The sequence below is a fragment of the Crinia signifera genome, chromosome 5, assembly GCF_055691185.1.
Source record: "Crinia signifera chromosome 5, ASM5569118v1, whole genome shotgun sequence".
Lineage (NCBI taxonomy): Eukaryota > Metazoa > Chordata > Amphibia > Anura > Myobatrachidae > Crinia > Crinia signifera.
Genome location: NC_139221.1, coordinates 39,138,474 through 39,154,588, shown reverse-complemented (window position 1 = coordinate 39,154,588; position 16,115 = coordinate 39,138,474). Strand labels below are relative to the sequence as shown.

Below are 16,115 nucleotides of genomic sequence, written 5' to 3'. Positions count from 1 at the left end.
TCCTTTGTAAATTATTGCCCCTTTAATAAAAACTCAAAGTTTGGCAGGCATATTACCAGGCCGCTGGAATCGCACCTTGTTCCATCCGGCCCATAGCCTTTAGACCTGGAATGTAACTTGGGCTTGTGGCTCGACCAGTCACAACTATGTCTGAAAAGACCCGAGCCAGTGTCCCAGGTATGTGGTTATATTCTCGGGAATGACCCGAATGATCTAGTACAGCAAACATGTCTCATATGCCTTATGACTTCGCGAACAGGCGAATGAACGTCTGGGTGCAGACAGAGGTTACAATAACATGAGGCACATCTTGTGGTCTTTCTAAAAAAATTATCTTCAAATAAAAAAAGTACATTGCTTATCTCCAGTGTTAAGGTGCCCAAACATTACGGCTCCCAGATCCCATGCAACATATCATATGCGATCCCGGAAAGGGCTGCAGCCCTTGCATCCCCGGCTCAGATGTGCAGAGGACCACAGATCAGAATCGGAAGTTAGGCACATACAATTTGTGCACTTATCTCCGGATATCTTCATTGGAATCAGGTAAAAAGTGCCCAGATCATAGTAAGTGTATGGGTACCTTTACAGTACTAGCTGAGTAGGTGTGCTCTATTAGGACAGTGAATAGGATGACCACTATTGGTCAACACAGGAAAAAGGGCAACCTGCACTAGACCAACTGACAAAAGATGGACAAAAGTTTTCACTTTTTTTATTGTCTGTGTCAACATGGACCCCCAGTTACTGTAACATGTACCCTCGCAATGGCTCTCTTCATTCACCATGTTTCCGCCATGGTTACTCGCTTGGCTCAGCAGACTTTAGCATTTCCAATTATAGTCCATGTGGATCAAAAAGTATTAACGACTTGTCTGAGTGAATAAAATTCGGGCCTATGTAAAAACCGGACCCGGGGGTGTCTTTTCTAGGGGGGGGTCGGTCGTCCCTGTAATAGCTATCATCAGGGACATGGGGAAGTCCCCCTCCTCCACTACCTGGTGACAGGTGTCACAGGCAGCCCCCCTCTCCGAACCGGACGCTACAAGCTCTGGACTGCAGATTTTGGTGTCCGGTCTGGAGGTCTTGTCCTGGTCCGGTTTTAACCATATTCTATAGATCAGGGGTGAGGAACCTTTTTTGTGCCAAGGGCCGTTTGTATGGGGAAAAAAATCCTTCGGGGGCCATATGTAAAAATTTCTCTTACAAATTGTCCTGCTGCAGCCGTTTCACTTTCTGGCGGCTGCCACTGAATAGGACTGACAGTCTCCGGCTGCTGTTAATTAAGAGGAATCTCGCAAGAACTACCAACTTCTTGCGAGAATTCCCCTGTACTTGACTCCTGGCAAAGGGTGGGAGGGCCACTCAAACCGGCTACGGGGGCCGCATACGGCCCCAGGGCCTGAGGTTCCCCACCCCTGCTATAGATTGTAAGCTTGCAGCAGGGCCCTCCTACCTCCGAGTCTGTCTGTTACCCAGTTTGTCTTATCACTGTCTACTATTGTAAAGCGCAACGGAATCTGCTGCGCTATATAAGAAACTGTAAATAAATAAATAAATACCCAAAAAATTCATGTCGACCTTTTGTCCATGTCGACTTATATACAGCATGTCATACACTGTACACACGTAGTATACTTTATAATGCAGTGTACACACAGTACATAATACACTACAAACGCAGTATATTATAAAATGCATTGTACCGAAGAAGTATAGAATACACTACATACACAGTATATAATGCAGTGTACAAACACAGTATATATAAAGCCCTTTACACACCCAGTATAATGCAGTGTACACACGCAGTATAATATATATAATGCAGTGTGGAGCGGAGGTGACAGCTGGAAGTAGCCGTGTTACACAGCAGCACAATGTCCCCTCACATGTGGTACTCTATGCCCCGGCCCGGCCTGCTGCTGCTGCTGCCTCCTCCCGCCGCCTCATGTCCTTATCCTTACTGTTCTTTCTCCCCCTCCCCCGCCGCTCAGGGGTCTGACCCTGGTCCAGCTGTATGACGGGAACCGGGGCCATGGAGACCGGGATGCTGCTCGCTGCTAGGTCCCGGCTCGGAGGGCTGTGCTGCGGCCTGGCCGTGATATGCTGCCTCTCAGGCCGCGGCCTCAGCTACTCCATCCCCCTGCAACGGCCGCAGGACTGCTCGGCGCAGGAGTACTACGAGGCTGGCAACCTGTCCTGTGTGCAGTGCCCGGAGACCCAAAGGCCCAGCCGGGAGGGTGAGTGAAGTGCATGGGCATTGAGGGAGATGGGGTGAGTGTAGTGAAAGTGTATGGGCCCGGGGCACCAGACAGAGGGGAAGGGATTCAGGGATCAGTGCATGAGGGCACCGGTGAGTGCAGTGCAGGAGGCATCAGAAGGAAGTAGTGAAGGGGATATCAGTTGGTGTTGGGGGCAGTGCAATATAGAAGGTAACAGTGGGGTTTGAATGCAGAGTACTAGTGTAGTTTCACGGCGGCAGGGAAATCGCATCGCATGCGATCCGCGATCGTACTTTTGTAGTTTCACGTTTCCCCTGCCCGCGGATTGCATCCCATGCAAATCACATGCGATGCGATTTTGCACATTTAGCACACCCCCATTATCCACGCCACCTCATAGCGTGGCAAGCGCGGCAGTATGCGTCCTCCCGACCTGTTCATACCCCACTTTCCACATTGGCGTGAAGTTGATTTTATAAAGTGTGGCGAGCACAGTGAGGCAAGCGGACGCTGAAAACGAGCCCGAAGCGTGGCTACGGGACATGGAATTACACGTCAAGTAATCCGTGTCCCCTCGCCATGCTTCGGGCTCATTTTCAGCGTCCCCTCGCAGGGCTTGCCACACTTCAGACTAGCCACACTCCACGCCGACGTGGATAGTGGGGTATGAACAGGTGGGGAGGACGCGTCACCTCACCACGCTTCAGGCTCGGTGGCTCGCTGCGCTTGCCACACTTTATAAAGTCAACTCCAAGCCGATGTGGATAGTGGGGGTATGAACAGGTTGGGAGGACGCGTAACGCGTCCCCTAGCGAGGCTCGCAGCGCTCGCCACACTTCAGGGTGGCGTGGATAATGGGGGTGTGCTAAATGTGCTAAAGATTTTAGTGCTCACAATATTTTCGTACATTTAAATGGACATTGGAATTTGAATGACATCTGTTATCACTGAGCCCAGGATTCTTAGGTTCATAATATACAAGCATTTATGTCTGTGAGCCTGTTCCATTCGCTAAAGTGTCTATGAAAATGTACAGTGCCGTATTTGAGGACATGCGCTCTATGGTCTTTGTGTTTCATTAGGTGATTCATGTGAGTGTCTCCCAGGATATAAATATATTTCCAAGAATGGGCCTATTGTCAGTTGCCAGAAATGTCCGGACACCATGGTAAGTTCTTTCATTTATTGTATTTTTTGGTCAAACATCCGGTTGCTGATGATGGCCATGATATGCCGTTACAACAGGACAGTAAATCTAACCGAAACCACAGATTCTGGTTTGCAGCCCCATGGGGCTACAAAAAAATAAATACACCATACTTGCCTACTTTTCTAATCTCCATTCCGCGCATCAGACGTTGCTGGCCGCTTTGGGTGGTGTGGCCAGGTTTCCACACTATTAAGCCACGCCCCTATCTTGGATAATTGCTGCAGGTTGCTGTGGCAGGGCAATTTACATAATTGAACGCTCCCCCCCCTGACATACAGAGCTGCAATTCACCCCCATCATGCTATCTTCCTATGGAAGCGGGTGCGATGAGGAAGATCTGTCTACTGTTGCAGGTGTGACTACTTAAAAACTATGAGTCTCCCTCAACGTTTGTGTTGGCAAGTATGAATAAACTACACAATCTCGGGACAACTGTACATGTTCTCACTTACTCGTGGGAGTCACCCACAATTAAATTGTCCCCGTAGACTACTTCTGGTTTCGCACGGTATATACTTCCCTAATATAATAAATGTAATGAAGAGTGTTTGCATATAACAAGCCTGCCTACATCAGTCTCATTGATGCACTGCTTACATAACAATGTTGAGTGTGATGCTTGTATTCTTCATTCTGCTTTCAGACTACAATAACATTTATTTAGCTTTCTTTACGTGTTTATGTTTCATGTTAAATGTATGACTAGCCATTTTCTAGTCACTGCTCCCAATACATTTAAAACCATTGGTTTTATTTTGAGAAAGGGTTGTTGCTATAGACAACCAATCAGCTTTTATCTATTTTCTTCTAGACTGCAGGGCTGGGCAACACCGGCCCTCCAGATGTTTATGAACTACACATCCCAGCATGCTTTGCATCAGTTTCAGCATGGCCACATAGCAAAACTAATGCAAAGCATCCTGGGATGTGTAGTTCATTAACATCTGGAGGGCCGGTGTTGCCCAGCCCAGTTCTAGAGGGTGCTAAATTAATTAGCAACATCCTATCTTCAATATAACGCCCATCTTAGGAAATAAACCTCCATGTGTTTCATTTGCAGTTGAGCATGCATGCACTGTGTGACTATCAGACAGATGTACTAAGCCACGGAGAGCGGTAAAGTGAACGGCAAAAAAGTACCAACCAATCGGACCCTAACTGCCATTTTTTTAAACATGTCTTATACAATGACAGTTTGGGCTGGCTGGTTGGTTGGTTGGTAGATTTTTCCAGCTCATGAGTGTAATTTTTTTTAATGTGTCTTGTAAAATGGCCGTTGGGGGGCTTACTGGTTGGTACTTTATCTCTTACTCCACTTTATACCTATATAAGACTTTATAGTACATCTCCCCCTTAGACTCCTGTGGAGTTGGAAACTATTGACCATTTGCACAAATATCTGCATTGTTCCTGACTTGGAATCAGCCTCATAATATACATATTATTTATTATACTAATAATCTGTTTCAGGGTGTTACCACAGATGGGTGGAATTGCATTAAATGTCCCGCTGGGTTGTCTTCAGTTGGTAACTGCCAGTGCTCTTTAGGGAAAATATTAGGTAAGTATAATTTGTGATCCTTGTTTTGTGATCTTTATAAACATGCTAAATAATGTACATGGGGCCTAATTCAGACTTGATCGCTGCTAAGCGAATGTGCAGTGGCCAGCGAACAGATAGATGCCGCCCCACCATTGTGAAATTCCACCTTGCCAACTAATGTGTGCACTGTGCGAATGTAGTGTTCATTCTAGCACCCGCTATCTTTGAAAACCCATGCAATTCCTCTTCCCTGCCTGGGGTGTCGCTGTCTGCTGTAGTGCTTCTAGCACAGTGTGGTCTCTAAATCAGCACTGATATGCAAACCAGACCTGTGCTAGAAATACCACAGCAGACAGCAACACCCCAGGCAGGGAACAGGAACTGCATGGGTTTTCAAAGATAGCGGGTGCTAGAATGAACACTACGAATGGATGTGTATGGCTAGCAAAGACTTCTTGGCCATGCAAAAATGTCCAAATCCTGTCGCAAGATGTTCGCCATTGAATGATTTTTCCATGTGAATATGCACAGCAGCGATCCGGTCTGAATTACCCCATAGTGTAACTGAAGAAATAAACTTGAAATATTTCCCCTTAGTGGAAAGGGGTGTGAACGGTACCTTGCTGCATGAAGCTGAATGTATCCCCTGCGATGGGACTGAGCCATCATTTACAGCCCCAGATGCATCTGGAATCCGGTAAGTCAGCTATTTACCGCTTCAGTGGTAATCCCGAGAATTTTCCGGGCTGTGCCTCAGTGCCCAGTCTGGCAAGCCCACAAAAATTCTCGGGATTGCCACTGTTTAGAGCCGGGCAGCGCAGCTGAGTTCAATCACTGAACTCAGGCAGCTTCGGTGCTGCCCGGCTCCCTCTCCTACGCCTCGCCTCCTTCGGCGCTGCCCGGACCCAGGGAGTGTGTGGGTTTTTTTTTTTTAGGGCGCGCTCTGAAGGGGTTAAATGGGTGATGCTACTGCACATAGTAGTACGATGTAGGTGGTGTCTGCACTGCTCTTTCATGCTTCGCTGATAATCTACATTAATATTAAATTATATTGTGATAAATGGAGACTAAAATTCATGCCTAACATGTTCTTCAATCTCATATCTTTGCTGTAGTCATGCCCAACAGGTCACGCCAGGTCCTTCAAGACTGTTTTGCCAAAAATGCATCTTAGTCACCATGCAATGGGACTAGGCTCCAACAGGAAACTGTGCTGATTTAATTTGCACTACTGAGTCTCTGGATCTGTATACAAAGTGCTTCAATCCAGTGGCTGTGTCTTTTTTCCATACGAAGATTCTGTTCTGTATACAGACTCAGTCACAAAAAATATACAAGTTCCGCATATATAATATAAATCAACACAGACTCCTGGTGCAACCCAGTTGCAACCATGTTGCGACAAAGTTGCGTTTTCAGCAAGAGAGACGCCTAGTGTGGCAAGGGACTCTATACACATGTCACTAAAAGGGGGCTTGAGCTAGTGGAGGATCCTTGTTTTCATCACTCCAGGGGTCCGGGGGGTGGAGGCTGCAGGCTGCCCCCAGAGACTGCCTTTTCTGTTATATAGGCTTCTACACTGTGACAGAAGCCAGATGCTGCATGTAATGTTACAGTGGAGCACATGGCTCCTGTCACTGAGCGGTAGTCTGAACTGTGGTGTCACCCCTCGGTGGGTGACACCTGGGTGAGGCCCGCAGCCCCGTAGTGATGCCACTGAGACCGTTATGCCCTATGCTGCTGACCTTCCCTATTCTAGCCTATTACTTTCTCTATCCTAGGTGTGAGAGATGCCATCAGACATTTATCAGTAAGAACCGCTCCTGCAACTGTTATCAACCCAATATTGTGGTAAGTACTGTACGCCACTCACCTTTATCGCTCACATTTCTGAAACAAATTTAGATATTACTGGTAACATAGAAGTATGTTTGCCATCAATTACAGTAAGATGGTATTAGGCACTGGTTGTATTATTAGTAAGCACTGGTTATATTATTAGTCCCTTCCTGTATTACAGACCAGCACTTTCTGTTTTCACCTTTCCTAGGCTGATGGTATGTGCTTCGCGGGCACTGGTCACATCCTGTCCAGAGTTCTGCCATCTGTCCGCTATGGGCAACTGGTAAGCACTTACATACTGCAGATTTAACAGCAGATATGAAATATGTGTATGTTAGATATCTTTTTTTTTTTTTTATATGGTTTCAGGGCATTTTGCTACGGTCAGAGTGGTTTTCAATTAGTTTGCAGGCGTCCGCGGCAGCTTGCTTGGTACGTATTATGATTTAATTGATGTTTTATTTGTCTTTGGCCATACGGAAATAATTGTGTGTTTTTTATTAAAATGATCTATTACGGATAGAGAAATGACTAGTAATAATAAAAGTCTTAGGGGGTATGCAACATTACGAGAGGCAGGCAGCAAGCAGGACAGAGGAGGTGTGCAGTGTGCTGCCTTGCCCCGTGATGCCCCCTGGCACTAAGATGACCTAGGCAAGTGTCTAGTTTACCTATGCCCAGGGTCGAACCTGTATGATGGTGACTGAGTTTTCTTATAATTGACTCCACTCCCTCTGTGTCTTCCCTGTTGGATACATAAGTGATAACATATTCAAGTAGTATTTATTTACAGTTGTTTTTGCATATACTTGTCAGTTCTGTCATACTACATGTATGTACTGTGCATACATCGTAAAATAGCCGTACAATATTTATCTTCTCCGCAGCTGAACTCCAATCAAACAGCGTGCCAGGCGTTGGGTAACATGTGTGTAATGAACATGCATTCTACAAGTCCTCACAGTGCCGACGCCTGTGGTCTGTTCCGATACATATTCCAGAACAGCGCCTCACTGGGGATGGTGCATTCAATCTCTTTCTGGTAAGACCTAGATTTTACATTCCGCATGGCAAGAGCGTAGGCTGTGTTCTCAAATGTATTTCTATCTGTCCTGTCTTGCAGGAAACCAGGTATCCCCTGGTTATATTATGACGACCAGCCAGGCTTAGCAGCGCGAGTCCTTACAGCTTCTCCATTCCCTATAAACTTCAGCTTTAAGTCCCGCGACCAGGTGAGTCAAGGTCATCAAAGCTATTGGGGGTTGTTCTGGTTGATTCACAAGGCTGCAAACTCGCAGCCTTGCGAGTCCGCCAAACTTCGCCTGGTGCCACCCATTCGCAAACGCAATTCGCACGCAGGGCATGCAGTAACCTCTATTAGCAGGCCAGGGGCAACGCCCACATCTTTTGATGGTCGCCGACCATTGAAATATGTGGTGGGTGCACGGATATAAAAGTGACTTTCAAGTCGCTTACAGATGCGTGCACACTGGGAAGGAAATGGCCAGGCAGCGGACATCCGGTGATATCCGCGTCATAGCCTCATTAGCATGAGAGAGCCCAGCGTTCTCATGGGAACACCCATGAAACGCTGGGCGTTCCCATATGCGAAGGGGGCTGCCCAACGCCCCTCTCCACCCCCTAGTGAACATGAATTCTGATCAAAAGATGATTTCAAATTCTGTTTTGCATTGTTACTCCAACTTGATGGGTTTCTCTGAAGGTTCTGTGGATGTAGTGCTGTGTTCTGCTCTCTCCTATGTGGATGAAATTTCTCCATTGTGAGACGAATAAAGGGATTCTATTCTATGAAGCCTCTCTCCCACATACTACCTATTTACATGCATGAGTACACAGGGGAGGGGTATCAACAAGAACACTTATGTTTTGCCCTGTATGAGGAAGTAGGAGATGGGGTCACAGAGCTGGAGCATTTGGGGAATCGTTAACATCTTGTCTTTTAGTAAATGTAATTGAAGTGTCTAAAATACACACACATACTGTATATATATATATATATATATATATATATATATATATATATATATATATATATATATATATATATCCATTTAGCCTCAAAGATGTTTTTCACTATTTTTCCCAATGCTATTTTTTAGATTGCCATAAAACAGGGGTGGCCAAACCTGTCCTCGAGATCTACCAACAGTTCATGTCTCTCAGACCACCTGTGGATCTATAGTAGGAATGAATGCAGCAGGTTTAAAAATTTGAAAGTTAGTAATGACTACAGCTGTGCACCAGCTAGGTGACCTGGGACATGTGACAATTAGTAATGGCTACAGCTGGGCACCAGTAGATCTCGAGGACCAGTTTGGCCAACCCTGCCCTAAACCACAAAGGTTCAGTAAATCTTGTGTGTGTTTTCGGCCACTTCAGTCCTGTTTTAGCTCAAAAGCAGGGCTGCTTTCAGGGATTTTGCTTCACCTGCCTGAGGCAGGTGTAGCAAAATCCCAGATAAGCCACACGCTTGTTTATCTGTGCTAATTGGGTAGCCCCAGGCAAGACCATTATCCAAGATTGTTAGTATTTGGATACTGCCCCCGAGCATGTATTCTTTTGATGTATTTTTGTCAGACTCCAGACAGAGAGAATCCCACTCCGTGCAAGTCTGCAATTGAGTTGCAAATAGATTGCTGATCAGCAAATCCGTTTGCAACTCATTCACCATCAAATTATTTCCCAGTCTGCGCAAGTGTGAAGAACTCTGACCCTTCCACAACTCTGCGGCAGAGACCGGCTGATAGAAACCAGCGCTGACATCAAACACCCTCTCTGAAAATGCTTGGGCATGCCTGTGTTTTATCTGACACTCCAAAAAACCTGTCAGTCAAGTTGCAAGGGAATTGTGAAAAATAAGTAATCTCTGATTTTTGTCACTGTTTGGCATCACAGATGCGCGTTACAATCCGTACACATAAGCATAACAGCGATCAGCTCTATATAAACCCCCCTTTATCAGATCACTGGTTACTGTGGATGATCAGTGCCAAATACTGCCGTACACTGAAGTATTGGATGGATGTAAGTGTAGTGGACATGAGGTTGTATTGTCTTCTAGACACAGAACACAGACATGACTTTCTTAGCAGCTATGTACGACGTGAGAGGAAATTTCATCGGTTGGAAGTCTCTGGCTGGAGGCCTTTTGCAGGTAACCTCTTAAGTGAATAGAAAAATATGTTAAACGCGAACGTAAGTTTTCCTTGCAGGGGAAGTATGGACTATAATATATAGGATCTGGGCTTACGTTTCTAGCATCATTCTTTAGTAGCATAGTTCTCATTAAGGAAATGCAGTTAGCTTATCTACATTTAGAATGCTGACAAGCAGAAGGGGGCAGCGGTATGTCATCCAACATGGCGGTGTACTAGTAGTGCGCTGCTAAACATTGTGACCATGCTTTATACTTCTGAAGCCAACATGGTCATGTTGGGAGTCGCGTATACAAATATGGACACTTTTATTCTGAATAATTTGAGATATGGCATTTAAAAATGCTCCCCGTTTCCCCGCACCCTGCTCCGTTTATTTCTGGTTTATAGAAAATAAAATCTGAATGATATGGTTCCTTATAAAAAAGAAATCTTGTGCTTGTATCTTTTGGGGGTTATCCTGGCTGGTTAATTGATCCACCACTCCCGCCCCTCCCCTGTGTGTTCACACACATGGCCTGCAAATGGACGTCGCGGCCTGATTACCATGGGAACGCCCAGCGTTTACATGGGAACGCCCATGAAATGCTTAGCATTCCCATGGGTGCAACTATACGCCACCGCAGCCTTGGGAGCGTGCACTTGACAAACAGACTGTTCGCCGTGGCCGCATGCACCCATCGGCCCCTTGTGAATGAAGAGGTCTGAACGAACGGACCTGAAAAAGGTCCTTTATCTCAAAAGTACTATGTATACTTACGGTATTGGGGCTGTAATCTGAAAACGAATTATATTATTGATGCAGATTATTTTCTTCACAGCTTTGCCCTGACATTGCCAAACGGTTGGATGATGCTTTCAATTTTGGAACGACATATGAACAAAATGTAAGAACAGGATAATATTGTGGACCTGCTTGTGCTAATGGTATATTATTGCAGTATTATTATTCCATGACTAAATGTCCCATGAAATGTCAGTGAGTACCTCTAACATACTGGTTTTGGGGGGGAGCTGTAATAAGTGGAGAATTGGACAAGTGGTCCATGGCTACCAATCAGAAACCTTACTAATATTTTAGAGAATGTACTTGGTAAAAGCCAATTAGAAACTTACTAGTTGCTATGGGCAACATCTTCACTTGTACACTTCTCCACTATTTAGGAGGCTTCGTACATCTCCCACTTAGAACCATCTCTCAGTATAATAGTTGAAGAATAACTGTTAATAAGGAACCTGACTAAATGTTTTCCTGCAATCTTGTGCAGTGCGAAATATCCGTCTCCAAGATCCTCCGAGACTTTCCCGAGCCTGTGTTCTATGACGTATATCTATCTTACTCGGGTAGCGATAGACAGCAGAACATCTGGCCTGTGCCTGTCTTAAACCTAAACTTGCAGCACAATGACCTATTGGTTAATGTAGGTAAGTCGTCAAGCTAATTAGCATGTATATACATACAACTTATTGTTATTTTGTCAAATTTTTTGTAGTTGTTTGAGAGCATGGTAGATCTCATTAACGAAACGCACTGGGTTTTCAACACACATTGCATTGGTGTTACACTCAAGGTAATTCCTGCATTCCGGGCTTTCAATACGTCTCTAAAATGAAACGTACTCCCAGGATCTATGAAAAGTATGCCCAGTTCTATAAGAAGTGTGTCCAGACATTTTTAGTATGTGCCCATGATCTGAGAGAAGCAAGTCCGGGTTCTATCAGAAGCGTGTCATGGTTCTATGGGAAGCAAGCCCAGGTTCTATGAGAAGCATGCCATGGTTCTATGGGAATCATTCCCAGGATATATGAGCAGCACATCAAGGTTCTATAGGAAGCGTGCCATGGTTCTATAGGAATCATGCCCAGGATCTATGAGCAGCACGTCAAGGTTCTATGAGAAGCGTTCTATGGGAATCATGCCCAGGATCTATGATAAGCTTGTCAAGGTTCTATGAGAAGCGTGCTATGGTTCTATGGGAATCATGCCCAGGATCTATGAGCAGCACGTCAAGGTTCTATGAGAAGCGTTCTATGGGAATCATGCCCAGGATCTATTATAAGCTTGTCAAGGTTCTATGAGAAGTGTGCCATGGTTCTATGGGAATCATGCCCAGGATCTATGATAAGCTTGTCACGGTTCTATGAGAAGCGTGCTATGGTTCTATGGGAATCATGCCCAGGATCTATGAGCAGCACGTCAAGGTTCTATGAGAAGCATGCCATGGTTCTATGGGAATCATTCCCAGGATCTATGAGCAGCACGTCAAGGTTCTATGAGAAGCGTGCCATGGTTCTAAGGGAATCATGCCCAGGATCTATGAGCAACACGTCATGGTTCTATGAGAAGCGTGCCATGATTCTAAGGGAATCATGCCCAGGATCTATGAGCAGCACGTCAAGGTTCTATGAGAAGCGTGCCATGGTTCTATGGGAATCATGCCCAGGATCTATGAGCAGCACGTCAAGGTTCTATGAGAAGCGTGCCATGGTTCTATGGGAATCATGCCCAGGATCTATGAGCAGCACGTCAAGGTTCTATGAGAAGTGTGCCATGGTTCTATGGGAATCATGCCCAGGATCTATGAGCAGCATGTCAAGGTTCTATGAGAAGCGTGCCATGGTTCTATGGCAATCATGCCCAGGATCTATGAGCAGCACGTCAAGGTTCTATAGGAAGCGTGCCATGGTTCTATGGGAATCATGCCCAGGATCTATGAGCAGCACGTCAAGGTTCTATGAGAAGCGTGCCATGGTTCTATGGGAATCATGCCCAGGATCTATGAGCAGCACGTCAAGGTTCTATGCGAACGCACTTGGTGGAAATTTACATGTATGGCACAATAGAATCGTCATTAAATGAGCTTAGTTGTTTAGTGTTGTTGGGCTAAAACATTTAATTACAATTTAGCATTTTGTTATACTACGTCTACCACTAGGACTAGAGTGTATAAAACTCTGGAGAGAGATACAGTAACAGCCAATCGGTGCATAAATTCCATTTTACATGCTGTGTTTGAAAAACAAACAGCTGATTAGTTGGTACATTATCTCTATGCATTTTATCTCTCCATGCTTTGATGCATCTTCCCACACTAGTGACTGTAATGCGGTTACTGGTTTTATTTATGCATGAAATTGATGTTGATGATTTATAACACCTAGGTTTGGAACACATTTAGGTGAATTTACTAAAACTAAAAATGAAAAGAGGTTATAATGCCCAACAACCAATCAGATTCTGTCTTTCATTTTCTATTGCATCTAAGAAAATGAAAGACAGAATTGGATTCGTTGCTATGGGCAACATCACTGTATTTCATTTTTAGAAGCTTTTAGTACATTTCCCTCCTTATCTCTTTGATAATGGTTCCAGTCCTGCTGGTTGCATCTCTAACTATGATATGTTTTTTTTTATTTACTACTCAAGAAAATAACATTAACAATTGGCTGTTGACCCGTCGGATATTTTTGGTTGACACACTGAGTGGGCGAGAAAATACTTTAAACGGCTTACCTCGTGTAATTCGAGTCGCCAGTAAAATTGGAATAAGGTAACCTCAATTATTATTCTCTCAGCAGATAACCATTAAAGTGCAACTATCACCTACACATTTTGAGGGAAGACATTTTGTAAGCTGAATTAATATTTCCAAGAATGCAAACTATTGTTTTACTATCAGCCAGTGACATCACTTTAAAATGGCTGTCTTCAATTAGCTCCACAAAATGGCTTCCTTCACTGTCAGCAGGCAACAAGTAATCTTTCATACTAAGCTTGTTAGTAATAACAACATTCATTCTTCACAGTATCAGCCTTGTATCCGGAACACACAGAGGAACAATCTACCCTCCATTGATGACAGTTGGATACACAGATATACAAATACAAAATCCCGATATCCAAACGGTTAAGGTACAGTATAACAATGGTCATGATAAATAGGCCCAATAACTGGGCTTTACTGCTTCAAGAGAGATGGCAATGCTAAGGGGAAAATTTACTAACATGGGATGTTGCTATGGGCAACCAATCAGAATCTACTTATTTGTTTAGCACCTTCTAGAAGATAATACAGGTTGAGTATCCCTTATCCGAAATGCTCGGGACCGCGAGCATTTCGGATAGGGGAATTTTCCGTTTTTTGGAATATTTTTTTGTAGCCATACTTACCTGTCCCCTGATGGTGTCCGGTGGTCCCTCGGAGTCCGCGCAGTCCCCGGGCGTCCACAGCAGGCCTCCGGCATCTTCTCCAGGGTCTCCAGCGGTCCCAGGAATGCATTGCGCGAGTGTGCGCGCGCACCGGTGACGTCACCAGCGCGCGCGCGCACACTCGCGCAATGCATTCCTGGGACCGCTGGAGACCCTGGAGAAGATGCCGGAGGCCTGCTGTGGACGCCCGGCGACTTGGTAAGTATGAAAAGAGGGTTAGGGGGTTAAAAAAAAAAAAAATTCGAATGATTCCAAAAACGACGGTTTTTGGAATAATTCGGATAAGGGATGTCCGGATACCGGATACTCAACCTGTAGATAGTAGGCACTTACATCCGCCGCACATCGCCGGCAGCCGCATAGATAATTATCGCATATGCACTAACATATGCCATAATTAATGCAAAGGACAGTTCTTGCGTTAAGAGCTGCCCTTTGCGATAAGCTCGATGATGTCCAGCGGGTCCTGGTGGCTCCCTAGCAGCTCCCCCTCTCTCCTTTACCCGGCCGGCTGATGATCCTGCTGCTGTGGGCTCTGCCTCCTCCTCCCTACACCCGGAAGGGGATGTAGGAGCTAGGGAGGAGGAGGTCACTGGTCCGGGCAGCACAGTTTGCTTTCATTTGCTAAACCATACTGAAAAAAATGACAGCTCTTATCTCATTGGTGGCTATCAGTTTCGGGACCTTACTTGCACGAGTTATTAGAACTGCCCAATAATGTAATCTATTACCTGTAACATGCCAAGTACAATATGTAATATTACAGTGCTAGTTATGTAAGGATGTGAAGGTATCCGCCTCCCCTCGCGGGGCTCGCCACGCTTCGGGCTCGGTGGCTCGCTGCGCTCGCCACACTTTCTATTCTCAACTCCACGCCGACGTGGATAGTGGGGGTATGAAAAGGTCGTAGGACACGTACCGCTGCGCTCGCCATGCTTCGGGTTCACGTTGATTGTGGGGTGGCGTTAACAATTGCGGGGGCCATTTCACACTTCAGGGTGCCTATTTGGCCTCTGTGGCCCATTTAACATTGTTTCCTATGGAAAAATCGGGTCAATTGAGGTATTGAACAGGAAAATCGGGTCAATTGAGACATTTAACATTGTTCCCTATGGGAAATCGCGGGCACCGCGTCGGTCGCATCGCACCCGATTTTTTAGTGCATGCGATGGCCGCCCTTCTAGGTAAAGAGTACCGGATGATCTCTTTGGCATTGTGCGGCAGTGTTGTATATACAGTATGCATATGATAATTTACACAGCTTTTCCATTCCAGGTTTCCTTCTCAGTACAGTATGAAATGGATCAGTCAGACTCCCTCATCCAGACAGATGTAAGCGATCACTGATTATCTTGCCAGAATTGCTGGTGTCGTTTCTCCTTGACAACTATCCTCCTACTCCGTGACATTTCAGGTGGCGTTAGGCGTGCTTGGCGGGCTGGCCGTGCTGTGGTCACTCCTCAAAACTGCAGCCTGGAAACGAAGGATTGGAAGCCAAGTCATTGACTTGCAGGTGAGACACCCATGTTGTGCAAGTTAGTTCATTGGCTTTCATTATATTTTTATGTGGGGAAACAAAACTGTCTCTATTCTTTTGTTTGTTTTAAAATACAACTTTAAAAAATAAACCTTTGCGCCATGTGTATCAAACCCCTGTGTATCAAACACTATTGGGCCTATGGTGCGTCATTCAGACCCGCTCCCCAGGCTGCGAATCCGCAGCCCAAGTGGTTATCAAACGACCGCGCATGTGCACAGTATTCTTGCAGGGTGATTGACACCCTGCGGGCATTTAGGGGCATGCCGCCGGCGGTTTCAGGGCATCCCTCAGAAACCGCAGGCATTTGCCGGCCGTTGGGAGGGAGGGGCGATGACATCATCAGCAGCAGCCTCCTTCTCCCCATGGCCT

At 45.5% G+C, this 16,115-nt stretch overlaps 1 protein-coding gene across 2 annotated transcripts in view; it reads left to right on the top strand.

Moving 5' to 3' along the window:
- The first annotated feature begins 1,647 nt into the window (after window positions 1-1,647).
- Window positions 1,648-16,115, top strand: part of TMEM67 (transmembrane protein 67) — a 29,996-nt gene continuing 15,528 nt past the window's right edge. Inside the window, exons 1-16 of one of the 2 annotated variants that reach the window (XM_083187057.1) lie at window positions 1,648-2,243; window positions 3,308-3,393; window positions 4,906-4,996; window positions 5,576-5,675; window positions 6,760-6,829; window positions 7,029-7,103; window positions 7,190-7,252; window positions 7,708-7,862; window positions 7,944-8,052; window positions 9,903-9,995; window positions 10,818-10,883; window positions 11,265-11,421; window positions 13,424-13,547; window positions 13,804-13,909; window positions 15,482-15,538; window positions 15,621-15,719. In XM_083187057.1, the coding sequence (XP_083043183.1) occupies window positions 2,021-2,243; window positions 3,308-3,393; window positions 4,906-4,996; window positions 5,576-5,675; window positions 6,760-6,829; window positions 7,029-7,103; window positions 7,190-7,252; window positions 7,708-7,862; window positions 7,944-8,052; window positions 9,903-9,995; window positions 10,818-10,883; window positions 11,265-11,421; window positions 13,424-13,547; window positions 13,804-13,909; window positions 15,482-15,538; window positions 15,621-15,719 (1,674 nt within the window). In that variant the 5' untranslated portion in view covers window positions 1,648-2,020. The remainder of the gene's footprint in view (window positions 2,244-3,307; window positions 3,394-4,905; window positions 4,997-5,575; window positions 5,676-6,759; window positions 6,830-7,028; window positions 7,104-7,189; window positions 7,253-7,707; window positions 7,863-7,943; window positions 8,053-9,902; window positions 9,996-10,817; window positions 10,884-11,264; window positions 11,422-13,423; window positions 13,548-13,803; window positions 13,910-15,481; window positions 15,539-15,620; window positions 15,720-16,115) is intronic. The other variant, XM_083187056.1, reaches the window with a different exon arrangement.